We start from the raw sequence: 27,303 nt of genomic DNA, 5'->3' as shown, positions 1-27,303 counted from the left end.
AACGGGGTATCATTACAGATCATTTTTACATCAATCATTCTTCCATCTCCTCGTCTTCATCGTCTTCGCCTTCCTCTCCCGCATCCGCAGCATCCTGCCAAACATCGTCATCCATGTCGTAATCCTCAAAATCCTCCATTTCTTCATCTTCCTCGCCTTCCTCCTCTTCTCCCTCAGCAGTCCCCCCCTTAGCTGCCTTCTCCTTCCTCTTCCTCTCGATATTCTCCCGCTGAATACGTCGTCTCTCTTCTTTTTCTTTATTCTTCTGCTGCCACCTCTTCTCCAGCTCCTGTTCCTCAGCTTTACTCTTGGTAATGAATTCATGCCAGAGGACCTTTCCGCCACATACATCTTCTTCGACTTTAGTAAGACGCAGCTTCATACGGGGGCCCAGCTCAATCAGCTTTACCGCACGCTTTTCGACGCGGGGCTTGGACCCGCGGGCGCGGGCGTGCGAGGTCTCGTCGCCAGCTTTGAGCTTTTCTTTTTCGCGACGTGAGAGCACTTTTTGGCGGACTGGGGCTGTGACTTCAACTTCGGCGTCTGTGTCTTGTTCTGTGTCCGAGGCGGATGTGTAGCCTGCTGCTGAGGGGTCGAGCATGTAGTCTGCGACGTCCTCGAGCTTGCCTAGGTTGGGAAGTGCGCTCTTCTTTCTTTCCCTGCTACCTACAAGCTTTTCGGCTGCATAGAGTCGCCTGATGGCTTTTGGTATTCCCACTTGCTTTGTTGTAATTGCATAGTGTCTCAGGCTAATATTGACGGATCCGGTATCCTCGGAGGGAGGCTCGCGGTTGAGGAGGAGAACTCGCTTGATTGAGTGAAGAGGGGTAGTGTGTGGTTGGATCGGTGGGAAAAGGCCTTGGAACATGTCCGTTACAAGCTTCTCGAGGTGCTTTGGCGGCGCTTTTTCTCCCAGCTTTTCTCTATCGCTATCACTTGTCAAGAAGTTGTTCATGACAAGTAATGGTGCGACCAAGTAGTCGCTTGCACCGGATCGCGGGCGCTTCATGGCTTTGATGATATCTTTGCAGAGAGAATAGTTTTCAACGCGGAAGTGGAGCGTAGGGCCTCGGGGAGTGCGGGCGAGTCGAAGGTTTGTGTTGCCGCTTTCTGATCTGGAGAAGAGAAGCAAATGGCTGACGCCGAGCGGACCGCACATGACGAGGTAATCCTACAAGTTGTTAGAGGTCAGGACAAAGACCGTGGGCTTTTGATGAAGCATACCTTGAGCTTGTTTGCACGTCGCTCCTTGAGCCTAATAGCAGTATCAGGCTCCAAGCAATGCCTGACATCATTGACAAGGTCTGAGATAGATTTTCCAACTCTAAGCTGTGTGAGTGGTTTGATTAAAGACTTTTGGCAGAACCCAACTCACTCTTGTGCACCAATCCGGATCACCATGGACTTGGGACCTGCAACAGGCTTTTTGGCAAGCTCCTTGTCCTTCGCCGACTGCTTCTTTCTCGCAGTTCCTCTTCCACGAGCCATTGCGACAGCTCAATCGTAGGTTTTCGGGCGGGTCTATAGCTTCAAAGTCGGCTTTTCCGAAATTCGACTCTGATTTCTGTATCACAATTCTTGAAAAGTGAACCAGGAACTGGCGCAGTAATAGGCGAAAGCGGGACTTGGGGTGTTCGACTGAAAGCAGCCGTTGATGTCGTGAAATCGGCTGCTCTGTCGCGACCGGTCGCGAACTGGAAACTTTTCTGTGGGTCTGGTCCGCTTCGCCAAGATTTCGGTGGTCCATGCATGCCATAGGCTAGCATCGACTTCAACTTTCGCACATCTTTCCTGGACTCTTTCTTCAGATCAAAATGCCTGGATTTGCGAAGAGAAAACGAACCGAAGACGCGCGCGTTGCGGCTGCGTCATCGTCAAAGAAAGCGCGACCGTCGAGCGTACCAGCGAAAAAAGTTGTGGCGAAGCCCGCACCACCGCCAGAACCCGAGTCGAGCGATGATGACGAAGAGGAGGGAGACGAGGATGGTTCGGACAATGCTGAAGACCAGAGTGTAGCGAATACATCTGGGTCCGAGCAAGAGGCAGAAGCTGCTACAGCTGGCGCAGACGAGGCAAAGAAGACATTCGCCGACCTGGGCGTGCGCGAAGAACTTTGCGACGCTTGCGAAAACCTCAAGTTTACGAACCCGACACCGATTCAGGCTCAGGCTATACCGTTGGCTCTCCAGGGTCGCGATGTCATTGGACTTGCTGAAACTGGATCCGGAAAGACGGCTGCGTTCGTCCTACCAATTCTTCAAGCGCTGCTGGAGAAACAACAATCGCTCTTTGGGCTGATCCTGGCACCGACACGAGAATTGGCATATCAGATTGCACAGCAGGTTGATGCTCTCGGCAGCATCATCAACGTCAAGTGTGCGACGCTGGTGGGAGGAATGGACATGGTACCCCAAGCAATTGCTCTGTCTAAGAAACCACACATTATTGTTGCTACACCTGGTAAGTCCAGTCTGCCTAACCCTGAGGAGCAGAAACTGACCGTAAAAAGGACGTCTGCTCGACCACCTGGAGAATACCAAGGGATTTTCCCTAAAACACCTCAAGTACATGGTTCTCGACGAAGCCGATCGGTTGCTCGACCTTGATTTCGGACCGGTTCTCGACAAGATCTTGAAGGTGCTACCCAGAGAGGGACGACACACATATTTGTTCTCGGCGACCATGAGCAGCAAAGTTGAGAGCTTGCAACGAGCTGCCCTGCAGAACCCCGTCCGAGTGAGCATCAGCAGCTCGTCTCACCAAGTCGTTTCAACACTCCTTCAACGATACATTTTCCTTCCGCACAAGTACAAGGACCTGTACCTCATCCATCTTCTAAACGACAACATTGGCCACCCAACCATCATATTCAGCCGCACAGTCAATGAGACACAACGCATAGCCATTCTCCTCCGCACTCTCGGCTTCGGTGCTATCCCTCTTCACGGCCAACTCTCACAATCCGCTCGTCTGGGTGCGCTCAACAAGTTCAAGACTCAAAGTCGCGATATTCTTGTAGCCACTGACGTAGCAGCTCGTGGTCTGGACATTCCTGCTGTTGATCTCGTCGTCAACTTTGACCTACCCAGTGATTCACAGACCTATGTTCATCGCGTTGGCCGAACAGCACGTGCTGGAAAGTCCGGCAAGGCTGTTTCCTTTGTCACACAGTACGATCTTGAGATCTGGTTACGTATCGAGAATGCGCTTAGTAAGCAGATCCCAGAGGAGGTCATTAACAAGGATGAGGCAATGGTGTATATGGAGCGAGTCAATGAGGCACAGAGGATAGCAGTCAGGGAGATGAAGGATCTCCACGAGCAGAGGGGCAAGGGTGGCCGTGGAGGTAGAGGCGGTGGTCGCGGTCGTGGCGGAGGAGCAAGAAGAGGACGCGACCAGATGGACACTGAGGAAGGTTAATTTCTCAAAAGTTTACATGCGTATTTTCTACTTTTCGAGTTGAAGTCCTTTAGCGTATACCCTACGAGCTGCTTGATCCGGTCAAAAAAACAGTCATGGAGAAGATGGCACCCAGGTTAGGACCGCAAAAGTCTGTTGTTTCAGTATTTAGATTTGGAGTATATAATGATTACGATACGTTCTGAGCAAATCCAAACGCAATCCCGAGTAGTCATTCTCTCAACTAAAGTTGCGTTCACAAAATATGCAAGTACATCTGTAGGTAAGAAGAAATCGATGATCGCGGCGGGGGAAGCGTTCAGCGCCAGCAATAGCGCACCCCGCAAGGGAACCACAATTATCGATGATAGCTGTCAGAAAAAAAGCGCCCAGACGGGCGGCATCGGCAACTGTTACAATTACCTATTTAGTGCTACTAACAACATCCTCCTCCCATCTTTTTATATCTTGCATCCCTCTCTATCAAATCCAATACCAACCCCTTTCAAACCTCCCTCAATTGTTCTTTATCCCCCCACTCAATTTCCCCTTCTCTTCCCTAAGAAGAACCATCCTGCTCAATCCCTACTCTGTGCAATTTGTATCATAGCAAAGAAAAACCATGGAAACACCCGACGTCACCCTCCCCAACCACACCCCCATCGCCACCGCACCCCGCGACATCGACGCCATCAAAGCGCAAGAAAAAGACTGCACACTCCCCTTCTGGAACGGAGACGTAGCATTCAAACTCGGCGTCAATCTACGCACGAGATTACTTACGGAAGAGCGACCAGCCGTCGTGCACATCTCGACGATTAGTACACCACCGCACGTATTATTTCACGCCGTACGTTCCCCTTTATCTTATTTCCTTTTCATTCGTTTTCCATTCAAAGGAAAATATACCAGTATAACTTTTTTTTCAAAGAAAAAAAAAGAGTCTCCAAAAGAAAGGAGGAACAAAAAATAAAGACGAGTGCAAGTTTCAGGAAAGATGTAGAGTTGATCAAAATGACTAGGTAACACACCCAGGCACCTCCTCCGACAACGACATCTGGATCTCGCGCAAGCGCGCCGCCGTCATCCGCTTCGCCGCGAGCACGTGGCGCTTGCAGAACCAGTATGGAGGCGACGAAGAAGCGTTTAAAGCGAAGCTAGGACTCGGGGAGACGGCGGGCCAGTATGCGATTCACGGGGGTGGAGTACCGGTTTTTATCAAAGGGTGCGATGGCATGGTTGCGGTGGTGGTGGTGAGTGGGTTGAAGCAGTGGGATGATCATCAAGTTGTTGTCGAGGAGATGGGGAAACTGCGAGGGGAGATGGAAAGGGCGGGGGGTGTGGTATGATTTATCGCACTTTAACTCTTGCCTTTTTGTAAAATTTCTTGCTTGTGAGAGGATAAGAAATCGAAAAGGTTGGTAGTTACAGACAAGTTCACGGATAAAAACCATCACAAGGAAAAAACGACTCTCAATAGCTCGATGATAAATGCTTGGTTCATAGATTGGTATCATTACAGCTTCATATACTTCTACTTCTTTCTACTTCTCATCCAATAATCATACAATTGTCAGATTAAAACCGGCTAATAAGCCTTCATACATTACATTTCCAATACGTTTCACTTTAACCAGCCTGGTAAAGACCAAGAGCAACAACATGAGGGTTGATCATGCTGAGGTTGAAAGGAGTAAGGTACGGGTCAGAGTCGGTGAGAGCAACAAACATGGTGTCGTTGGCAGCAGGGTCACCCTCGTAGACCTCGCCGGCGGGCTGGTAGGTGTATCCAGTGTTGTTACCGGTAATCTCCAGAGGAGTGTAGGTGAGGTTGAGCTGCGAGACCCAGGCGACGAAAGCGGGGGCGCCGGCAACAGTGTCGGTGATATATGACATGTTGGGGCCAACGGGCTTACCAGGGTTCTCCCAGGTCAGGTTGACGAGCCTGCCGGGGAAGGAGAGGGGCTCAGTACGGTTGCGTGCGATACCAGGGGAGCAAGAGTAGCCAGGGTGTTCAGTGGCGTTGACGTTGACACAGCTCTCATCGGCGTTGATGGTAGAGTCGGAGGGGTCAGAGGGGCGGCGGCCAGCAACCTCGTTTGGCTGGGTGTCGTTGGGCGAGAAGCGGTTGGGGTTGGGCTGGTTGTCAATGAACAGAGCCGGGAAGTTCTGCCATGCCAGACGAGTGGTGTTCTGGGGGCAAGAGCTGATGTATGGGGCAAGGTAGGTCCATTGCCATGACTGAGGGATACCAGTCTCAAACCATACGGGCATGGGTGGGAGGCCCATCATCTGACGGAAAGATGTTTGCTGGCGGGCCTCGGTAGCAATGGACAGGGAAAGCATGTTGGCGACCTCGCGAGAGTCGAGGTGGGCAATGAAACCCCAGACACCAGATTCGCCCCAGCGGGTCACCTTCATGTTGAAGTCGATGAACTCACGGACAGTGCGGAATGGGTAGTCGTATGTGCACTGAGGAGGAGCAGTCTCGCCAAGCATATTGGAAAGGAGAGTGGCATGGCCGGTTTCCTGGATAGCCATAAAGGCAATGTAGGCACGGTCCTCAGCAGTAAGACCAGCGTCAAGGAAATCTTGCTCAGAGAAGACGGCAAGACCGTTGTTGAACAGGTCAAGCTCAATCCACTCCTGGTATAGACCAAGAGCAATGGACTCGTAGTCAAAGTCGCTGTTGACCAGGTAGCGGGGCAAGGTGCCGTTGGTGCCGAGACCACCAGCTGGCATGTAGGGAATGGGCATGGGGTCCTGGGGCTTGCCATTGGTGTTGTAGTAAGTAGCCGTTGGGTTTGGTGGTAGAGGAGGAATAACAGTGCCAAGGGTGGTAGGCGCTTTCTCAGCTCCGGTAGTAGTAGGGGTACCAGAGTAAGGACCGTGACTGGTAGCACCAGTTACATCGGAACTCCTTCGGGGAGGGGCCGAGCCAGCAGTGGTAGGGATGGCCTAAAGAGTAATCAGCTAGGCTCACAATTGATTTTGTGCATTATACTCACAGGAACCTGGACGTCAGGACCAAAGGTGGTGGCAGGAGTCTCAGCTGGGTCAAAAGTGACGGAGAAACTGGCATCCGCATCGGTGTAGCCTGGCACATCTGGCCTGGGAGCGGCGGCAGCGCATGCCGCAAGCACAGAGGTGACAAAGAGGCTCTTGGTCAACATGTTGAAAAGAGTTGTCGGTTCGTAATGTTGTGAGGTCCGAATGTAGGGGGCATGTACAGTTCAATATATACATCTATTACAGATGCTGTACGCCGATGACCGCATCACTTGTATGTAATTTGCAAGCAGTGTGTCAACGACTACAAGGTATGTCGTCTGAAGAGGGCTAGTACGACATGATTTCATGACTGAGCGGATGCGGCAGTGAAGGCCGCATTCATAGAGAAGTCAGCTACGACATGGGTTTTTGGAAATGCCATCGGGCGTGCAAGGCGGGCAAATCAAATGCGCTATTGGCGAAGATCGTATGCTCCATGCTTTTCGGGCCTGTAAAAACTTGTCGATGCAAAGTGAACGCGTGCGCGCAGGGGGAAGATCGCAGGTGGATCGCAGTATTTGCCGCGTGCTAAGAACGTGACGACGTGATGACACGGTGGAGCGGTCGAAGTTTTGAGCCGCTAGTATTCCCGCCCCGCAAAATAGGTCAACCGTTCCGATCTTGTTCGGGAGTAGCACAACGCTTAAGCCTACATCGGGTCTACAACTTGTGCTGAGAAATCAGGCACGTCTTAGCCAGCCTACTCCGCGGAGTCTTGCCCTCGCGTATACTCTTTCCTCGAGGATCCTGTCCAAACGTTCATCCACACCGCCGTCATCAGCCGGTCGCCAAATAACTAATATGCAAGGCACAGGTGCAGACAAATCTCCGCTTGGCTGCTAGATGCGGGCATGCGGGCATCTGAGTGTCGCCCCTGTCCAAGATGCTGGAGGCAGCATGAGAATCGAAAAATGGTCGCCTAGACTAAGGGAAAAACAATAGACGCATAAAGGGCGCACGAACGAGATGAATTGAAACTACCTGGTGAAGCGATTGGTGGCTGCTGTCGTCCTGGCTCAGCACAGGTGCGATGACGTTTGACTTGCGCAACATTTGTCCATATTGGGCGGATGCAGAGACAATGATTATTGGAGACGAGTCTGCAAAACGATGCAAATGCAAGGCGACATCGCAAAGACAACGTGTGCAGGCAGGGATGTGTTACTTGCTATTTTTTCATTCGTTACACCTGGATCACTTTGCGCGTGCCATTGGGCCCCAGTTTTCGCGTGGAGCAAGCTGGTAGCGGACGTACTTTCCCCGGTCATGATCCCTACCCAGCTTTTCGTCAAAATTGACTTCGAACTTGGTCTCGAGGTAAGCTGGCAGCTGCGTGGCCCCGTTTGTCTCTGGGCCACCATCGGCCATCTCGGCATCTTCTTGCGCTGTTGGCGCCGAGTCGGCAGGCGCTGACTCTGGAGGGATGCTTCTGGTATAGCCGGTTCCACTGGCCTTTTCCATAATGGCATGTCCCGGGCTTCCTGTCTTGATTGGGTTTTTGAGCGGTGCTCGTTGCCGCACCCATTCAAGCATTACGTGCCAAATGTCTTTCCACGACGCATCCGTCTTGATCGATCCTGGCTTGCAATGGCTCATCGTCACCCTAAACCCTGCATGTCGTAGCGCTCCCCGTAGTGCTGCTAACGGCGGAGCGGAACAATGAACCACCTTGGCAACTGCGCTGGGTATGAAAAAGAAGGGATGGTGATCTATTTCTGCAGGATCGGCCTTGGGAATAAGGGGATCCAGAACCTCAGTCTTTTGTGCACCATTCGACTTTTCTAGCTTTGCTCCAAACGTGATTTCCTCCAACGCCGTGTGCAACATGCCCTCTATGCGATCCATTGTCGGGTACGTCTGCCGGTCGGCCTCATTGAGCTGCGCTAGTACTCTTTCGATGAAGCCAACGTTGTGCAGCGGGCCACCGTACATTGGTCCCGAGAGGTGGGTCTTGTGTCCGCAATGCTCGCAATGCTGATCCGCGGAGGGTCCCTGTGCAAAGCCATGTTTATACATCGGGTCGCCGTTTTTGTTCTTGGTGACCTTGTTCCGTGCCAGAAACTGTGTAGACCATGCGCCACAACCGCTTTCACAGTGGTATACGAGCATCGTCTTGCCAGCGAGTAGCTTTACGTCATTGGGCGCTTTTCGCACTCGCACAAAGACTCGAATGTAATAGTCGATGGAGAGGGACAGTAAAGGCTCAACAGCCATGCCATAGCGGCCAGCTGAGGATGCTATGGCATGTAAGATCAAGCGCAGTCCACCCTCGTGGCATGGCTCGCCCTTGAAGGGCAGGCCGCCATACTGCGAGTAAGTCTTTTCCAGGTATCCATGTGACGCAAATATGGCCGAATCGGTACAGGTGACGCAGAGCAGTCCATCGTCGTTGACGGCTTGAATAGCGGCATCGATAAAAGGAGCGGCAGTGCCATATGGATCAAGGTCAATGACATCGTAGCCCTTTTTGTCGCAGAAGCTGTACATGTAGGCTATAGCGTTGCCTGTATTTGCCGTAATGGTGTCCTCCAGCTTATTGTGCTTGACGTTGAGCTTGATCGACTCTACCGCCTTGGGAGACATATCGTTGGCAGTGACAGCGGTTGCGAAGGGAATCTCCTTGGCGTATCGGAGAGCACGTAGACCGGTAGCAGATAGTGCGTCCAGGATACTAAAGGGTGGTTTCCAGGATGTTTTTTCTCCGCTCTCCACTTCTTCCTCGCTCCCGTTTGGGGCGGTTTTCTGCTTCTTGGAAGGACCCGTAGTATTCTCTAGTTCAAGTTCCGCAAGCTTCCTCTTTCTGGTCGCCTCATCCTCGGCGCCGGACGTTTCGGGCGCTTCGTCGACAGGTTCCGCCGCATCTCCTGCTGCCCGACTCGCTTGGGCGCGCTGTTTCTTGCGCTCGTTCTTTTTCCTGAACTGTTCATGCTTGTTCAATTTCCGCCGTATAGAATCCTCACCAAATGTCTTGATGGCCAAAACGCTCAAATCACGATTGAACTGTTGAATGGGGTTGTAAAAGACCTGTTGCTTCTGGGTCTCTTCCTTGGACAGTTTTGGATCGGTCGAGGTGGGTACGCCATGTGGGACAAGAATATGCGCCAGGCCTTCCTTGATGGTGGTATATTCTTTGCCTTCGTGGGATATATGCTGACCGGCTTGGGGAGCTGCGTCGATGGTTTGCGCCACTGCGTCGGCCATGGGAACGTCGTTGGAAGCCATGGTGGAGGTTGTGTGGAATGCGCGAAGAAGAAAGCTACCGGTAGCCCATGCTTTGCGGGTGATGACTGGGCGCGCTCGCAATCCACATATACGGCGGATCCAGGGAGTGACGGAGGCCAGATTTGAGGCTGTAGTCCAGTCAGACACGGGATATGACTGTACAGTGAATATGCAATGTCCTTGGCCGGGCCGCTGTCGCGTCGAGCTCCAAATTTTTGGCTCCGGAGTTAAGCTTCACTAGCGTCTCCGTGCCTGACCCTTCCCCGCGTCATGTTTGTATACGCCGCCTCGTCTCAAGACACATGCGAGGAAGGGCACGTGAATGACTTTCACCTATGGAAATTCACCAATATGCACACCACCTTGTGGCATTTAAAATTATGCTAGCAGATGCAGATGCTTGGCGCGTATCAGAATCCTTCACATGCCAATAAACCAATGGTTGCCTGATAGTGGGCGCTGAGACTCATGTGGCGTTTCACGGGTCGCCTGCCATCCTCTGGATATTACTAGGACTGATGATCTTCTTCCTAACTCCACTATCTCTGCTCTCTCACTACTCCTCTCCCATCGTGCCGTGCACCCCTATACATCAAAATGGGGAAGCCCGTCCCTCCTCCGCCCAGCTATCGCGACGACCCTGAAGCTGTGTCACTCCACACCACACGAGACGACTATGCCTACACCGACCTGCCAGAACCCTCTGGCCTGCCTCCCTCGTACAGCGACAGCGAAGCCAGCAACCATGTTTCCGCCTCAGCGATTCCCATCCGCCATGTGGCGCCACCCTCGACGCGAACAAACCACGACCGCCCCAGCTTCAAGTGCGGCAAGCCCTGTGTAGTCGAGACAGTCGATGTCATGGAACCCGCGTACGACACCGACCCAGCCCAACTCGAAGAAGCCATCCGCGCCTACGCCAAATCAGCCCCCGTCCCCCTCATCTACATAATGGGCACGCACAAAGAAACCGTCCGCAAAAACGACAACAGGAGAGAAACTCACCACGTAACCGACTTCCGCATCGTAATCAACCTCCAACACTACCTCCACCCAAACTTCGACCCATCAGACACCTCCCCAATGTCCCTCGTCACCGCCTCCAACGGCGAAAAAACCCACCGCGGCACCATCCTCGCCCACCGCGCCCCCGGAGTAAAAAACGACATAGAAATCGGCACCACCACCCCTCCACCTTCCTTGACAGAATGGTGCCACCGCTACTGCGCCTCCCCGCGCATGTTACGCATTTTCCGCCTCCGCCGCCAAATCACCGGCCTAGAAGAAACCCAGCTCCGAAACCGCATCACAGGGCTCCTGCGCTCGACCAACTACCGCGGCAACATCAGCATCACCTTCCCCGTCGAAGAGCGCAACATCGACATCTACACCTCGACCCGCATCAACACGCTCCGCCTGAAAACCTGGGTATGCTGGCTCTTCTACCTCTCCTTTCTCTGGATTTTCTCGTGGCCGCTCCTGTTCTTTGCGACGAGGAGGTATGCGGTTGTAAGGGCCGAATGGCCGTTTTCCGTGACGGATGAGAGGGGCGAGAAGAGGTATACGACGGTGAGTGAGGAGCAGTGGTTTGAGACGTGGAAGGTGGGGATTAGGCGGTTGGCGCTTGAGCGGTTTCAGGGCGAGGCGACCGAGGATATGATGAGGAGGGTTATGGCGAGGGATGAGGATCCGAGGATGCCTGAGTCGTTAGGGATGGGGGATGCGGGCGTGAATGGCGCGTTGAGTGTGTTCAGTGAGGGGCTGAGGGTTGCGAGGGATATCCAGGGGGGACGCGGGTTCAACTTGAATTTTGGGAGGGAGGTCGACGTGAGTTTTGGGAGGGGCAGGAGTGTGCAGGGTGGAGGGTGGGGATACGACTGTTAACATCGTGTCCGAAGGGGTTTCTTTTCAACCGTTCAGATTTGCATTTCAGGCGTTCTTACATTATTTTCTTTCGACTGTTGCTTAATCAATCTCTTCTACACCCATCCCCAAACCTCCTCAACCACCCATTCAAACTCTCCATACCGCACTTTCCCTCCCACTGCTAGAACCGCATCCCGGAAACACACCGCACAGGGCAAAAATGCACCGCCTATCCTCACCGTCCTCTGCCACTTCGCCATCTCATCCTCCCCCTCATTCTCCACCGCCCACTCCCAGCGCTCCACCGTCGTCTTATCCCCCTGCATCAATATACCCTGTACATACTGTCCCACACGCACAATCACGCCTCTGACCCCCGCAGCATCATCGTGGCACCGGAGTACAACACAAAGTTTCTTTCCTCCAGTGCCAGTCACAGGTAAAGATGTCGACTTGATTTCTTCATCCCTCCACATCTCCTCATGCGTCTTGACTGCTTCAAGCGCTGGGTGGTACGCATGACCCACTTCGAGCGTCAATTCTTCAGACAGCGGATACATATCGCCCCCATCCACAGGGATGCTGGGATCACCGACGGTGTAGCGTGAATCGAGCCAGTGCTTCCATGTAGAATGCGTTACGTTTTCCCACTCTTCGTCTTCCTGTGGCTTTTGGGTTCCGCCATCGGATGCGCCAGGTGGCTGGATGGGCACTGATGTCGAGGTACCTGCGAAGGCCCACTCGAGACGTTGCTGGGGGCCTTGGCCGATGCTGTTGGGGGTGGGTGCGGTGGATGTGGTGAAGGCTTTGTAGATGCGGATGTCGGCGAAGGTGCGGAGGGGACTGGTTAGGACGAGGGTATTTGTAGGCTCGAATTGGTGAGAGGGGAGATTTAGTGGGTTTTTCTCGGGGAGATGGATCGAGTAGGGGACTTCGGTGCCGGGTGGGAGGGGGTATGGGAGGAAGTAGATGTATTCGCGCTTGCTGATGTTTGAAGCTGCGCCAGAGATGCTCTGGTTTGTGAGTGTGTTTGTATTTGACAGTGTCGTTGTTGAGGTGTTATCACTTCCGAGCGAGGAAGCTATGCCAGTGATGGATTCGGGAGGCGTGTAGACGATATCGCTAGGGTCGGTACTTGCTTGGTCACCCATGGCACCAATTGAGGCTGTATTTGCTGAGGTTTCGTTACTCTTGGGTGCGTTGGCATGAGAAGGCCCGCCCTGGTTATCTCCGGTAGCCATTTTAGGCTAGAGTATGAGTCTTGGAGTGAAAGAGAGGCTCGAGGTCTGGCAACTAGCCTGGCGAGTACTCAGTTAGTGTTACTTGGCACGAACTGGGAGTATCAAGTATTATATACAAAATGATAGAACAGTCACCAAAGATAATCTTAGGAAATGATGTGCGTGGGTGGTTGAAGGAAAAAAGGTCCAGATTACATCAATGTAAGTCGAAATGTACGCGAGGGTACTTCGGAGTCCAATACTCACCAACTCCGCCAGATGAACCCTATTGAAACGCTGTGCCAAGACTTAGCCTTCTATGCAAGCTGTTGTGGTATATCTGAGTTTGATTTTGATGTTGAGTAGTGATTGCGGAGAAGCCGAGGTGGGGATGTCGTGGAGCAACGGTCCCCACTACGTCACGGCTGTTGCCGTGGGTCGTGAACAACCAACTTACAAACCCTCACTGCAAGATAATTTTTGGAAATAGCGTATTAGCAATTTGGAGTGAATTTTTTGTGATTCATAAAGAGACTGCTATTTTTTCTATCCGTAAATGCAAAAGTGGTACAATCTAATGCGAAACGCTCATAGGGGTATCGACTAATTCGACTCAAAAGCGACAAACAACCTTGAGCTCTCCTATGCAACTCCATATTCCAAATCGCAACTACACCTCATGCTCTTCGTTCACCTTCTGAAACTCCATCTTCTCTTCCTAGCCATTGTCTCAGTCTGGGCCCGGGCCAATGATGGCATGGGTGCTCCCTGGCCATCAAAGGTAGGAGCCCGATCTCTCCTCTGAAAAGTTTTGGCTCTGTTCCATGCGCGTTCTCTGATGCTTTCTCCTCCATCAGCGAGTTCTCTTTCGCGCTGTCTCCTCTGTTGCTCTTCGGCAGTTTGTTGCTTCCAGCCTCCCTCGGTCCTATCCTCCTGCTTCTCTGGCCAGAGTATTTGGTGGATTAAGACGGCCCGGACGTTCATAAAAATAACGAAAAACCACATGGCTGTGAGACCAACGGTCATGACACAACCAATGTATGCAATGGGCCTGTTGTTGTTGAGGCATCGGGAGATTGCAAAAGTGGATGTTGTCAGCGCAGTGTTGGGGAAGATGAACGAGTACCACGTCATTGCAAAGTCCATCTTTCCTCGCCTAGCACACGACCAATGCGCGCCAACACTTATCAGGAAGAACCAGAGTGCAAGGCCCCAGAGCCAGAGTCCGAGAAAGTTTGCGCAGATCATGCCGACCTTGCCTGCGATTTCGCCGTTCCCCTCTCCCATGAAGTCACTTGCGACAACCCTCGGAAGTTCCTGGCCCATTGTGACAACTCCTGCTATGGTGAAACCCGAGGGACCAACACTGATGAACATACCGGGGCGAAGCGACTCCTTAGGGAGCTTCTGCGTCATGAGGCGGTAGATGAAGGCAGCATAGATCATGAGCGAGACAAGGAATCCAATTCCTTGGATAACGTAACCGGTCAGGATGATAGTGAGGGCTGTGGTTGGATTCTCGACCTTGGGGGCTAGGTTGCCAGCGTGGGGACCAATGATGAGCAGTGGATAGGCGGGGAAAATCCAGATGGGCGTCATTTGAGAGATTGTGAATGTTGTTGTGGACCACCTGCGTTGGTTAGTATGTACATGAGCGAGGAGACTGCTTGGAACGACCTACATGAGCAAATATATGCCTACGGAAAAGCAGACAGCAAGGCCGCAGTCCATCCAGAACAAGACAATCATGATTCTCTCCAGCCAATTGCCCAGACCTGAATGGTGGACACCGTACTGACTGACGTTGATTAGGATGATGCCGAAGCTGACTACGGCGGCGGGAATGAACAAGCTCTCAGTTGGATGCAAAAACGAGGCCTTGAAGGTGCGAGGGTAAAAGTAGAAACGGAGAGAGATCATGACACAGTTGAATAGGAAGAAGACGATGTTGAGGATGAAGAAGATGCAGCCAATGGCATAGAGGCCTCGAAAGCGGAACGGGACACTGTACAGGACGTTTGCAATGCCTCCAGTAGCCATTGTAAGACAGAACCAGGTCCAGGTAAAATGCCGTATTCGCTCTTTGAAGCTCAGCTGCTTCCGCTTCTCGGGTACATCACTCTTGAGGGTGCCTCGGGCGCTACGTCTGGTACTGACATTGCTGATGATGGGAGCCAAAGGCCTGGGTTCCTCGGTCTTGTCAGATGCGTTTGTGTCGGTCTTTGAATCGTCGTGGCACGCATCCTCGACTTCTTCCTTCTGTATCTGCTCGCGCGCACCGTCGGCCTGGTGGCTCAGCGGCAACAACGAGTTTAGATTAGGGTCATCAAAGGGATTGTGTTCCGTCGAGTCTGGAAACGGAGTTGCAACGTTGGGGTGACTGCGCCACTGTAGCCTCTCCTCTGCGCTCGACACCGACTCGGTCGACGCACGTGATGCCGGCCTCTGGATGCTGGCAATGGATGGGAAGCTATCGGCGGGAGGCGGTCGGGTGATTGCGAGATGCTGGGCGGTTCGGTCCATGCTGCCAAGTGCCAGGTCGCAGGGGACATGCAGGGCGGAAGAGTAGGTGGGATAGGAATGGCGGTGTTGGTGATGTCACTCTTTGTTCCCGGGCTGTTTTTCTCCACAATGATCCACTCGTCTCCAGCTGCTGCACCGAAGAAGAAGCGGCGGAATCCGTGGTTTAGAGCTAAAACCTAGAGTCAGGAGAGACTGGCCCTCTATGTATCTGCCCTGTCCCCCTCCGAATTGCGCCGCTACCTGAATTCTGACCAGGTCTCCATACACATACCGTCGATCTGCCGCGCTTCCAGCATCGACGAACCAAACTCCCGCAATCCCGCCATGGCGGCCACACCATCTCGGCTATCTACCCGGCATCCTTGCTGGCACTGAAGCTATTGTCCGCTCCAGCCTCATCTGCAGCAGTCGTGGCCCGTTTGGACAAGACCACGGGAGAGATTGTTAGACAATAGTCCATTGGTTGGAGAATGTTGGCATGTAGCTGAAGGGTGCGCCTCTTCCGGTGAGAGGCTTGGTGGCGGCGACAACTCGGCATGGCAACTGCGCCGCGGTCGGACCCGGATAATGAACAGTAAGCCCAACAAACGAGCCTTCAAGCCCAACCAAACCCAATTGTAAGCTATCTTCACTCGCCTTATCTCTGGCATTGACAACATGCATCTGAATCATACAAATTTTCTGCAACGGCAGTAAGCTTACTGTCATCCACCTGAAAAGGATGAGTTGCAAGCACACACGACACACACGACCAAACCTTCCAGTTTGACTTTTCCACTACGGCCTCTCGTCTTCGTGCTGACTGACATATACTACACGCATCCAAGACTGTTTCCGATAAAAGTTTCTGTCAAAGATTTATATTTAGTCCATTTCATGGACAACCTTCGAGTACGCCACTGGGCCACATGTCGGATCCTTGTTCGACATAATCACATAATCATTCTAGATCACAACATCGGCCTAGTCATCGACCAATGTTCAAACTTAAAATTTTGCGCCACCCTCGCAAACGCTCCGAGTACTCGGCATAGTTTCCTTGCCTTGGTTTTCGTGGAAGCAAATATTATGCAACCTGCAGATTCGAAAATTATGTATTCCAAAGTTTACTTGGTTATGGTTCGCTGCAAAGTTCGTTTTCAAAGATAAATAGAAAGCTGAACAACGCAGAGCCATAATATGCAATACGTGGATAGACGATCCCACACTGTTACACGTTCGGGCTTTATTTCGGAAAATAAATGTGACAAACGATAGGAAAAGCAGCCGTCATTAGCCTGGTAGCTGCATGGCGGTTGTCTGCTACGTGTCGAACGGCTATAGACTTTATTACAACCGCTGAGGCATCCGGTAGTCTCCTCTGCGATAATATTTGCAATGCTTACTCCAGATTCGACATTATACCATTCTTGGTGTGCATTAACGCCCTACAATTGAAAACCCAATCGGACATCGAGTTGCATCTAGCAAGCAACAGGTCTCTGTGGGAGTAAATCAAGTAGACCACCTGGATCCCATCAACGTTGTGTAAGTTGGAGCCTTGCATGTAGAGCTACAACTTCTCACGGGTACCGCACGCATGGAACATCGCACTCACAATACAGATATGCCTGTTGGTTCTGCATCGCCTATTGGCAGTTATACCAGCCTATTTCGATACGAAGACGTTGGCTTTTAGACAGACACATACAAGATCATTCGCTCTACATACTCCTTACATGCTAGTCATGACCCCATGGACACATGTATTGTAGTCATCCTCCCTGCTAGCATCAAAGGTTCAAGGCAAAGAAAGAGCGGGGTAAATAGCGGGGACAATAAATGAATAGCGAACGTCGTTGGTCTAGACCTAATTGCCCGCAAACTGCTTTAGTACTTTAGTATTAGCACCAGTAGCTACCTCAATACTACGGCCGCTACTCTTTTACCGGTCTCAAGAGAGTACTGCCAGATTCTAGCCTCCTCTGAACCCCCATGGCTCCCTTTGTGGACTATCAGCCCAAAGGAGGCCCTCTTAGTCACGTCTTACTCAACAAATTGAATGTAAGCCTTATGAACACTACCTTGGCTCGGTAGCTATTCATCTATAGTGAAGACAGACTATTTATTTGCTATTGTTTCCCTCTCCCGTGCCCATAACAACCCTGTTGTGTGACGAGTACTTTAATCTTAGCTATGCTCCTATTCCTTGCTCTATCCAATAGTGCGCTCTACATATGCGTTACAGTTACGCAGGTCTATTGCTTGTAGGCTCCACATTATATGAGGGATTTTAACAGTTACAACGACCTGTTACTATGTCTAAGAACAGAGCAACCCAGAAGGTTACATATTGAACACACGTGTCAACTGGTCTCCAGAAAGGGCCCTCAAGTGCGAAAAGGCCATTGAATTCCGAAAACCCAAGTTCTCGCTTTGTATGGTTACAACTTACGTACTACTCACTTTCTATTGTTCTCATGAACTGTTACATAGAGATACATCGACGCTCCGATGCTCCGATGCCCCGATGCGCCGCCCCCTATAGTGCGATGATCGCAAATGGGTCTTGTTAACCAATGAGACATTCATTTGTATCATATCCACTATATGGCTCGTACGAGCATCATCTGCCATCTATGATTTAAAAGCTCTCCTCTTGTGTTGCTGCTTAACCATTGCAAACATCTTTCAGACACCCACCGTGATACAGAGAGGATCCCAAACGCATGATTCAGATCCTAATTTTTCACCATGGGGAATCCACAACATCCTTACCACATTTCTACCTTCCTGGAGGCCAAAAGTCTATGGACGATGTTTGGTTGCCTCCTTGGTGCAGTAAGGGGGCCTATCACTACTTCATCTTGACAACTCGTTAACTAGAACGCAGGCTATCGTGCAATTCATCCTTACCCGCTTATATAATTTGTATCTCCACCCTTTACGAAAATGTATGTAAAGCCTACTCGTCCAAACGATGTCGTCCACTAAGCCGCCTCACTAGTCCCCGGGCCAAAACTCGCAGCAGCCACTGGATTGGTTTTCTCCTATAAGGTTCTTCGTGGCGAAGAGGTAGCATGGGAAGCAGAAATGCACAGGAAATACGGTGAAGTCGTGCGGCTTGGGCCTAATCGACTGAGTTACGTGACACCTGAAGCTTGGAAGGATATCGCTGGCCCTGGAGCGGGCAAGCGCCTTGAGAACACAAAAGACCCCGCGACATTCGGGCCAGACTTCGCTGGTACATTATCTTTAGGCTCGCAGCCCGATACAATGGTTCACAGGACGCATCGAAGGGTCTTTGCACCGGCATTTAGCGACAAGGCTTTGAAGCTGCAGGAGCCGTTGATCCAAGGTTACCTCAACTCACTCGTAAGGATCATCAAGAACAACGCAACAGCTACCCCAGCTATTGGATTCGACATCGTCAAACTACTCAACTGTATGACCTTTGACGTTATGGCAGATCTAGCTTTCGGAGAGCCTCTTGGTCTCCTCGAGCAATCAGAGCTATCGCCTTGGGTCCAGGCCGTCCTCGAAAACGTTAGAAGAATGTCAATCGCACGTCTGGCACGGGAGTACAAGAGTTTGAAATTTCTAACCAAGATGTTCATGACCAAAGAAGTCATGGAGGGCGCACGCCTTCACTACAACCACTCCTACGAGCGAGTAGAGAAGCGGCTGAATCGAGGCATCGACATCGGGAAACCCGATATCTGGAAGCTTGCCATGGAGAAGGCCGAGCAACTACCAGACATGTCAAAGAAGCAGATGACGGCACACGCACAGGCATTCATGATGGCTGGAACGGAAACTACCGCCACGTTAATGAGTGGCTTGACATTCCTTCTGCTAAAGCATCCACACTACATGCAGAGACTCCAAGCCGAAGTAAGAGCGCTAGGAAAGGAGGACCTACACCTCGAAAACCTCGCCCGTCTCCCCTTCCTCAACGCATGCATCCAAGAAGGCCTTCGCATCTACCCGCCCGGCCCAATCGCCTTCTTCCGCATCACACCAAAGGGTGGCAACATGATCTGTGGAGAATGGATCCCAGGAGGCGTAAGTCAACATCCTACGCCAAAAGCGTCGAACTACACAACCAGCTAGCTAACCCTTCTTATCTCTCCAGACCAGCGTCGCGATCCCTCACTACGCCGCCTACCACCACCCTTCCAACTTCAAAGATCCGGATTCCTTCATCCCCGACCGCTGGCTCCCCGGAACCGGATACGATAGTGATCGCAGGAATGCGTGCAATCCGTTTTCTGTTGGGCCGCGCAATTGTATTGGTCAGAAGTAAGTTTCTTTTCCATCTCCCGGAAAAGATTTCCGAGTAAAAGAGAAAGACAAGCTAACACTCTTGGGGAAAATAGCCTGGCTAATCATGAGATGCGCGTTATTCTTGCATCGCTTACCTGGCACTTTGATTTCGAGTTGTGTCCGGAAAGTGCGGGTTGGCTGGATCAGAAGGTGCACTTTTTGTGGGCTAAGGATCCCCTGCTTGTGAAGGCGAGGTATATCAGATAGATAGATAGATAGATAGATAGATGGATGAGTGGATGGATGTGTTAGGTAGACTTGTAGAAGTGTCCTTGAATTACAATCCTTTTCCTGTTTCATGATTTAGTGATGTGGATATGCATGTGACTATGCTTTGATCTCTCTGGCATTGAAATCCAGTGTTATTGGCTTGTTTGCTTGATTTGATTTGATTTAGTACTACTCGGTTTCAGCCGCGTTGTTCGCAGCTATACGGTGGTAGAAGGGTAGAGATGGAGGGTAGAGGTAAAGTAGGGTTGGGTTCACAAAACACCCTACCCTACCCCTACCCAACCTCTACCCGCGGCCCGTACGACCACCATCATACCCCTACCATACCTCATGGTAGGGAGTACCAATTTTCCAGCGTAAGAAAGTATCTCATTTAACCCGTTACGATGGATGTCTAGCGACGTCGTAAGGTACGTCTCATCTTCTTTCAATTTCACTCTTGAATTACCTGCCTTCTCTCAGTCTCTCTCACTACGATGGCGACGTCATATTACAGTGACCATGGTTTGTACTTCAGGCAAGTGATAGGACCAGCCGCAGTCACTTCCCACAGTCTCGCAAGTCTAAATAAGAGGCCGCCAAGGTCTCGTAACGCAAACTGCAATTGCACTCCTTCCTTTGAACTCACTCCCGAATGTTATCAAAACACTGGCTCTGACTGCAAAGCTCGAAAAGCCCTCTTTTCTACAAAACGACCAAGATGGAGTAAGTTCGACTGCACAAATGTGAATTCAGTCTCTAATAAGTACAGCCCACGCGACCCAATCGTCACGCTGAACGTCAAAAATTCCGCTGGTGGCACTGACGGACTTTACGTTCACCAAGGTGTCCTTTGCAAGAGCTCAAAATTCTTTCAAACCGCCATGAAAAAAGAGTGGGCTGGCTTGAAAGACGAACCCCATGTCATCGATCTTCCTGAGGATTGCACGGAAACGGTCAAGATGTACATCGAGTGGCTGTACACGGGTAAAATTTCAAGCAAGCTATGCATGACAATGGAAGAATGCAATTTTGATGATAAAAATTTCTCCAGAGAAGCGGAGAAAAACTTCATTGTGCTTGCAAAAGCACACATCTACGGAAAAAAGATCATCGATTCAGTTTTCACCCGACAGATGTTTAACGAGATGCGAGAGACCCTATTTTGCTATATGCGCTGGCCTACAGCAGAGTGTGTAAGCGTGATTTACGAAAAAAACCCCTTCCAGTTCTCTACTTCGGCGCATTATTGCTTCAAAACTTGCATATCACCTGGAGGAGAAGGACGAACTGGATGCTGGCCTTCTCGATGTTCTTGATAAATATCCTCATCAAGCTCTGGTAGATACATTGAAAGCCATTGCTAGACCGTGCCGGCAGCCATGAGATCATGGGATTTACTATGACTCGAAATCAAGATGCTTCAGCTGCCATGGGGACAGGACTTGGTGACATGCGACGGGCGAGGCATCGGAAAAAAAAAACAAGCATATAACTTGCTATCATGTATTCTAGATTACGCAGGTCCACTAACAGACCCCACTCCACAGGTCTAGCCTGCAGACCATAACGGACCAGACTTGATCAAATGAACATGAATTCTACCCTATAAGATACACTCTGCCTTTTGACCGTGACTGTCACTATTTCGCTTAGACTATGAATTCGCACCGACGACATAGGCACAACTTCTCACCACACAGAAAGAGGAAAAAGAGACAGACTACAAGCAAGTCCAACAGCCCAGATATACCCTTTCAAACAAGGCTCTACCGCTATGCTTTGCCCAGTCAGACGTATATAGAAGTGAGACTACTCCTCTCTCCCCCAGCTCGGATTCAAACGTCCATCAAAAGATAAACACGGCTACTCTCAAGATCTTAACCATCCCCTATCTAGAATATCGCGCTACGAGTCCTCAGCACATGATTGTCCCAAGACACATTGTAAAAAGGGACAAGCCATCTCCCATCACCATTGCAAAGACATCACGACAAATACGCAACTTAATCCAATAAATCACCACAACAAAATCTTTCATTGACGTAAAAAAGACTGGGTATCCCACAGCACAAACCAAAATTCACCAAATCCTCACACTCACGCCCTCCTCACTCCGAATCACTATCAACCACAAACCCCGCCCTCGTATTTCTCTTGACCGGCCGTCTAGTCGGCGCAGCAACATCATCGTCGTCATCATCCGAATCCGCATTCGTCATCGTAACATCCACACTCTTCTCCCCACTAGTTACCTCTTTCCTCGGCGTAACATCTCCCTCACTCGCCGTCGCTGCCCCGGGGTTTTGCGAGGAGAGCGGTGTATCCTCCTCCTCTTCTCCATCATCTAGGTCGTTTCCAGCAGCTTCGGATGTAGCTCTACTACTCGCGCGATTCTCGTCTTCCTCATCATCGTCACTATCATCAAACAGCGCTTTCCGCTTCGGCGGGCTCTTGCGCCGCTTACTCTTCTCCGTCGGATCATCTGCTTTGCGCTTTTTCGAAGCAACAGGTTCGACGGTACCGAGGACGAGGGATTTCTTGAAGACTTGCATGTTTTCCTGGCGGATGGCTTCTTCGCGGGCAAAGAAGGCCGCGTCTTTTTCTGCGTCCCAGTCTTCATCGTCCGAGTCGTGGACGAACATTGTGCTGAGGGCTTTTGCTTGCTTTTCGATTTCTTTTTTGCGCCGGGCTTCGGCGCGGCGGTCTTTTTCTTCGTCGTCAAGTTCGACGGGGGAGCGTTGGCGGCGCCGTCGCTTGAGTTTCTTGTGGGGAGCGTCGCCTTCGCGTGTTGTGGGACCGCCTTGGGCGTATTCGCCATGGTCTTCGGGGTCGTCGTCTATGCCGTTGTCTGAATCATCGTCGAAGTCGACACGACGAGTCGAGCGGCGTGTTGCAGCGGTCGCGCTGCGGAGTAGATCTTCTGGTGTTTTGCCGTCCTCGTATGTTGGCGGGTCAAATTCGAATTTGCGGATGAGATCGATAGACTCTTGTAGTTGTGCTGATGTGAGGTTTGATGGTACGACCCATACAGCGTCTGGATCGTGATGTTCGCCTAGTCGTTCGAAGCCAACCAACTTCATGAGTAGTCGTAGCTTGTTGTCTTTGAACATAGCAACACGACGTTCTTCACTGTCGTGTTTGATTACTGCACATATCGGTCAGCCAACATAAAGAGATAATCTTTCAGAACTTTGCTTACCAATGGATGGCGGCTTGGCCGCCTCAGCCTCTGTATCTTCGGCTGGTGTTTCGTCCTCAGGGCGCTCCATCTCTGCAGTCAATAACTTCTGTGCTTCTGCAGCCTCTTCCCACGCCTTTCGCTCCTCAGCTGCTGATGTGAGAACATCTCGGACCCACCGGAGGGCGTCTGATTTGGACTGATTGACAAGCACGCCAACAGCAACACCAATTTTCTCTGGTGGTTCTAGGCCAGGCTTGACTTCCAGCTCTGCCGGTGCTCGTGGTGCTTTGGTCGGCACCTCACGCTCGTAGCCATGTTCAAGAAAGAAGAGAGTTGCCGGGATCTTGCTGAACAACATCTCGACTACAAGCTCTGGCCTCTCTTGCACCTTCTTCACTACTTGTCTGAAGAAGTGCTTGACAAACTCGTCCCATTCCCTGTAAACCGGCGACTCTGGATCAAGGCCTCCAGGACCTTTCATCATCTTGTTGAATAGATGGAGAATGTCAACTCTGCATAGGAGTACCCCCAGCTCCATCTTGAACGCCACGCGGTGGAAGAAGCGATGTGCACGCTTCAACTGCTCAGTGTCCAGATCGTTAAAGTACCTAGTGAAAGCCACAAAGGTATTGATACTGCTCTGGTTCACAAACTTTGCCGAAAAGCGGTGAAAGTCAAACTTGCGCTCCGAAACAGTCTTCTGGGCTTGTTGAATGTCTTCGGTCTCGGAAACATGGCCCTCCTCTTCTGCTTCTTCCCCCTGTTTTTCTGCCTTCTTCTTTTTAATCTTGCGTGTCCTTCGTTTTGATCGGATTTGCATGTCCACATTCTGCTTGGAATAGCGCTCCAGCATCCGCAAGAAGACATGAGATAGCTCAGTGACAGCATCTAAATAGCCGAAACCTTGATCCTTGTATGATCTCAAGATGGCGACTATCCGGTCGTGTGTTGCTTCTTCATAGAAGATACGGTTCTGGATATTTTCAGCAATCTCCTGGTCATCTTCTAGTGCCGACTCTGACATTTCATGTACAGTCAGCAAGATTTGTGTGAAGCACTTGAGCCCAGCATTCAGATCTCGCCATGCCTTCTCGTCCTGGCTCCTCTGCATGAAACGGTTGAGTAGGATAAAGGTCTCCTGGTTCATGACCTCGGCGACCAGACCGTAGCTTTCGTCCTCGGCAGACAAAACCTCTGGACTCTTGGGATCAGCGGCCCTCTCCTTCATTGTCCGCCGGCGAGCGCACTCTGCTCGTAGAAACCATGAAACGAGGTAAAAGAACTGCCTGGGGTGCCTTGTCTCGACTCGTTCGGTTTCCCGCTCGATGGCCTTGCGAAGGTGTAGGAACAGGGGGTTGAATGACGAGTCGAGGAACTCTTCAACAAAGGCTTTGATGTGTTTGCGGGCTGAAGAGGACAGAGGCACTGGCAGGTCAAACTCCTCCCTCTCCTCAGCGCTATCTTGCTTGCGTCCGGGTCGCCTGGGCTTGTTCCACTTTTTGGTTTCATCCATCTTTTGCATACTGGCCTGCGCCTTGCCCAGCACGTCCTGTCCAGAGATTGTAGTAACTTTCTCGTCATCTCGTTTTATCCAGATCATTGTGCCGAATCGATTGTGTCTAGTTGGTGCGTTGCGTGCATAGCCTGCAAGCATGGCCTTTTCCTTCTGAATCAGGCTCTTAAGTTCGTCGTTGTTCTTTGAATTCAGCTTTTTGTCCTCCATAAACAACTTCTCGGCGTCGATTCCCTTGAGGAGAAAGAACAGAATCTCGAGGATTATGACGTCCTGACTGACAAAGTCCTCTCCGATGCTTGACGCAATACTTAGTATGGCCTGGAATATATCCTGCTCATGAAAGGTGTCAATGGTAGCAGAACGAGACACCTCGGCTTCGTCAATATCCATGGGTGCGCTGTTCGGGGGTGAAAGCATGGCGATATTGCGTATAAAGTACAAGGCGATGCGAATGATGCCTTCGTCTCGGGGCGTTCGTTCTCGGAGGGGCACTGCCATGGACGGAAGAGCGATTTTGACGGCAGTCTGGAGGGTCCTGTCTCGGTCAAATTGTAGAATTGCGCGCTTGTAGCCCATCTGGGCAAGCTGGATGTAGGGACCATGGCGATGGTGGTTGACGGTCGCTTCGGTGGGGTCGATTTCAAAAGGCCATGTTAGAGGGACGAGGAGTTCAACTGAGACAGTCAGTAAGGAGCCAGACAATATGATACTGCTGCATACGTGTGGCCACTGCGATTTTGTGTTTCCATCCACTTTCTACAACTGTCGGCGATATCTTTGCCAGGATTTCTAGCAAGTCTCCCTTAACGAGGTTTGCCTCTGCCATGCACCGAGCAACGTCCCGGCGGTTATGGGCTCCGTCCGCAAACTTGAGCCATTTTCGGAGGTCCTTAAGACATAGTAGAGCATCGTGCCCGAGCGAATATGTTCCATCGTCGCCGATACCGCCAAGCTGGACGACTATTTAGCGGCGAATGGTACAAGTGAGCAAGAAGACGTACGGCAGAAATTAGACTGTACACATGGGCGCGCACTTCAGGGTTGACAGGGTCCGACACCCACTCGTCGAGGGTAGTCTGGGCCATTGTCGTCGTGGTTGTGTCAAGGTGCCGTATGACCGTATATTCATTCACCCATCAATTCGTTCTTGGTGTTAGTCCCAAAGACGCGTCGACGCGTAAATTGGTTCAAACAGCGCAAACTCGCCAAGCATAGGGCTGAGCGTCCCGCATTCTGCCGCATTCTGGCCCGCCCACCAGTCAACGTCATGCCTCGGCTAGCTGTGCGCGGTTCCAATCGGCTGGCCCCGTGGCATGCTGTGCATCAGAACAATTTGCTCGTTATACTCAGTGCTTGCACTTCAATTCCATTGGAACCGATACAAACAATCACAATGTTTTCTGCAGCCTCAAGACAAGCCGCCCGGTGCGCAACCAGACACCAATGCCGTACTTTTAGCTCCACCCCCTCTGTTGGGGCCGCCGCTGAGGTGAAGAAGCTGGGTGTAATTGGAGCTGGCCAGATGGTACGCATCAATTGATCTCTCACATGACATACCAATCATTCTGACATACTCAGGGTCTTGGAATTGCCCTCGTAGCAGCACAAAAGGCCTCAGTTCCCGTGCGACTAATCGACAGCTCGCAAGCCTCAATCGATAAGGGCCTCAAGTTCGCCGACAAGCTCCTCGAAAAGGACGTAGGCAAAGGCCGAATCTCAAAAGAAGACGCCGTCGCCGTACGTGAGCGCCTCACATCCAGCACTCAGCTCTCCGACCTCTCAGACGTCGACTTCGTCATCGAAGCCGTCCCCGAAATCCCCGACCTCAAGCACAAAATCTTCTCCCAGCTCGCCCAAATCTGCCCCTCCCACGCCATCCTCGCAACAAACACGTCCTCCATATCCATCACCAAGATCGCAGCAAGCACAACCACCGACCCCACCGACCTCTCTGCCTCGTCCCGCGTCATAAGCACCCACTTTATGAACCCGGTGCCCATCCAAAAAGGCGTAGAGATTATAACCGGCCTCCAAACCTCGCAATCCACCCTCGAAACCGCCCTCGCCTTTTGCGAGAAGATGGGGAAAATCCCTTCCAAATCCGCGGATTCGCCTGGTTTCCTCGCGAACCGCATCCTGATGCCGTACATCAACGAAGCAGTCATTTGCCTCGAGACGGGCGTCGGCGCTAAAGAAGACATAGACAGCATCATGAAGAACGGTACTAACGTGCCCATGGGCCCCTTGCAACTCGCTGATTTCATCGGCATCGACACCTGTCTCGCTATCATGCAAGTCCTATACCACGACACCGGCGACTCCAAATACCGACCCGCGGTATTGCTTAAGAAAATGGTAGATGCAGGCTGGCTAGGCAAGAAGTCCGGAAAGGGATTCTACGATTACTAAAAAAAATTATGTGTATAACGTCCCCCCCTGCGACACGCAAATCCCCCCGTGCCGCAAAGAATCTGCGATTTTAGTATCTTGGAAGTCGCGCTATCGCTAGTATTGTACCGCGGTAATAAAGCACTTATTTATAAGGCTATTTTGCATAAACTTAGAAGGGCTGTTAGAAATATTATATTGTGTTTAGTACTGTCGTCGCCTATTCTGTATTAGCCACTCTAGTGTTGATCGGCTTCACACTGTTACACGGGGTCTGGAGTGCTAATACTTCTCTGGCTCGATCCGGGTTAGGGCGAGTAGGATTGGGGTTAGCGCCGTGAGAGTTGCCTGGCGATTCTTAATGGAAAAGAGTTATGGATGTAACCGGGGGTTTGACAACGCTAATCTATTCAATAGAC

General features: G+C 51.3%; 12 protein-coding genes across 12 annotated transcripts; 6 read left to right on the top strand and 6 right to left on the bottom strand.

Annotated features, from left to right (window-relative positions):
- Positions 1-34: 34 nt before the first annotated feature.
- COCMIDRAFT_85169 (uncharacterized protein) lies at positions 35-1,488 on the bottom strand (the record flags this gene model as incomplete). The annotated part of the gene is made up of 3 exons (XM_007686022.1): positions 35-1,171; positions 1,225-1,324; positions 1,376-1,488. The coding sequence occupies 3 exons, from the start codon at positions 1,486-1,488 to the stop codon at positions 35-37; spliced, it is 1,350 nt and encodes a 449-aa protein (XP_007684212.1).
- Positions 1,489-1,814: 326 nt separating this feature from the next.
- COCMIDRAFT_85182 (uncharacterized protein) lies at positions 1,815-3,420 on the top strand (the record flags this gene model as incomplete). Its single annotated transcript, XM_007686021.1, has 2 exons — positions 1,815-2,460; positions 2,510-3,420. The coding sequence occupies 2 exons, from the start codon at positions 1,815-1,817 to the stop codon at positions 3,418-3,420; spliced, it is 1,557 nt and encodes a 518-aa protein (XP_007684211.1).
- A 601-nt stretch (positions 3,421-4,021) lies between these two features.
- On the top strand, positions 4,022-4,748 carry COCMIDRAFT_84914 (uncharacterized protein; the record flags this gene model as incomplete). The annotated part of the gene is made up of 2 exons (XM_007686020.1): positions 4,022-4,249; positions 4,422-4,748. 2 exons carry the CDS (start codon positions 4,022-4,024, stop codon positions 4,746-4,748), a joined length of 555 nt encoding a protein of 184 aa, XP_007684210.1.
- A 280-nt stretch (positions 4,749-5,028) lies between these two features.
- On the bottom strand, positions 5,029-6,572 carry COCMIDRAFT_84961 (uncharacterized protein; the record flags this gene model as incomplete). The annotated part of the gene is made up of 2 exons (XM_007686019.1): positions 5,029-6,357; positions 6,414-6,572. 2 exons carry the CDS (start codon positions 6,570-6,572, stop codon positions 5,029-5,031), a joined length of 1,488 nt encoding a protein of 495 aa, XP_007684209.1.
- A 1,072-nt stretch (positions 6,573-7,644) lies between these two features.
- Positions 7,645-9,651, bottom strand: COCMIDRAFT_85043 (uncharacterized protein; the record flags this gene model as incomplete). The annotated part of the gene is made up of 2 exons (XM_007686018.1): positions 7,645-9,219; positions 9,298-9,651. The coding sequence occupies 2 exons, from the start codon at positions 9,649-9,651 to the stop codon at positions 7,645-7,647; spliced, it is 1,929 nt and encodes a 642-aa protein (XP_007684208.1).
- Positions 9,652-10,269: 618 nt separating this feature from the next.
- Positions 10,270-11,556, top strand: COCMIDRAFT_23018 (uncharacterized protein; the record flags this gene model as incomplete). Its single annotated transcript, XM_007685973.1, has 1 exon — positions 10,270-11,556. One exon carries the CDS (start codon positions 10,270-10,272, stop codon positions 11,554-11,556), a length of 1,287 nt encoding a protein of 428 aa, XP_007684163.1.
- A 122-nt stretch (positions 11,557-11,678) lies between these two features.
- COCMIDRAFT_63197 (uncharacterized protein) lies at positions 11,679-12,779 on the bottom strand (the record flags this gene model as incomplete). Its single annotated transcript, XM_007686017.1, has 1 exon — positions 11,679-12,779. A coding segment is annotated over one exon (1,101 nt), but the record flags the coding sequence as incomplete, so codon positions are not given.
- Positions 12,780-13,448: 669 nt separating this feature from the next.
- Positions 13,449-15,281, bottom strand: COCMIDRAFT_1892 (uncharacterized protein; the record flags this gene model as incomplete). Its single annotated transcript, XM_007685962.1, has 2 exons — positions 13,449-14,388; positions 14,440-15,281. 2 exons carry the CDS (start codon positions 15,279-15,281, stop codon positions 13,449-13,451), a joined length of 1,782 nt encoding a protein of 593 aa, XP_007684152.1.
- A 2,733-nt stretch (positions 15,282-18,014) lies between these two features.
- COCMIDRAFT_84981 (uncharacterized protein) lies at positions 18,015-19,793 on the top strand (the record flags this gene model as incomplete). The annotated part of the gene is made up of 5 exons (XM_007686016.1): positions 18,015-18,101; positions 18,154-18,214; positions 18,268-19,325; positions 19,396-19,562; positions 19,640-19,793. The coding sequence occupies 5 exons, from the start codon at positions 18,015-18,017 to the stop codon at positions 19,791-19,793; spliced, it is 1,527 nt and encodes a 508-aa protein (XP_007684206.1).
- Positions 19,794-20,517: 724 nt separating this feature from the next.
- COCMIDRAFT_33280 (uncharacterized protein) lies at positions 20,518-21,182 on the top strand (the record flags this gene model as incomplete). Its single annotated transcript, XM_007685983.1, has 3 exons — positions 20,518-20,522; positions 20,569-20,988; positions 21,026-21,182. 3 exons carry the CDS (start codon positions 20,518-20,520, stop codon positions 21,180-21,182), a joined length of 582 nt encoding a protein of 193 aa, XP_007684173.1.
- Positions 21,183-21,907: 725 nt separating this feature from the next.
- Positions 21,908-25,581, bottom strand: COCMIDRAFT_1890 (uncharacterized protein; the record flags this gene model as incomplete). The annotated part of the gene is made up of 4 exons (XM_007685961.1): positions 21,908-22,944; positions 22,999-25,170; positions 25,217-25,448; positions 25,498-25,581. 4 exons carry the CDS (start codon positions 25,579-25,581, stop codon positions 21,908-21,910), a joined length of 3,525 nt encoding a protein of 1,174 aa, XP_007684151.1.
- A 308-nt stretch (positions 25,582-25,889) lies between these two features.
- On the top strand, positions 25,890-26,905 carry COCMIDRAFT_85081 (uncharacterized protein; the record flags this gene model as incomplete). Its single annotated transcript, XM_007686015.1, has 2 exons — positions 25,890-26,021; positions 26,075-26,905. The coding sequence occupies 2 exons, from the start codon at positions 25,890-25,892 to the stop codon at positions 26,903-26,905; spliced, it is 963 nt and encodes a 320-aa protein (XP_007684205.1).
- Positions 26,906-27,303: the final 398 nt, after the last annotated feature.

This window comes from Bipolaris oryzae, assembly GCF_000523455.1.
Source record: "Bipolaris oryzae ATCC 44560 unplaced genomic scaffold scaffold_15, whole genome shotgun sequence".
Lineage (NCBI taxonomy): Eukaryota > Fungi > Ascomycota > Dothideomycetes > Pleosporales > Pleosporaceae > Bipolaris > Bipolaris oryzae.
This window is presented reverse-complemented; position numbering and strand designations above follow the sequence as displayed.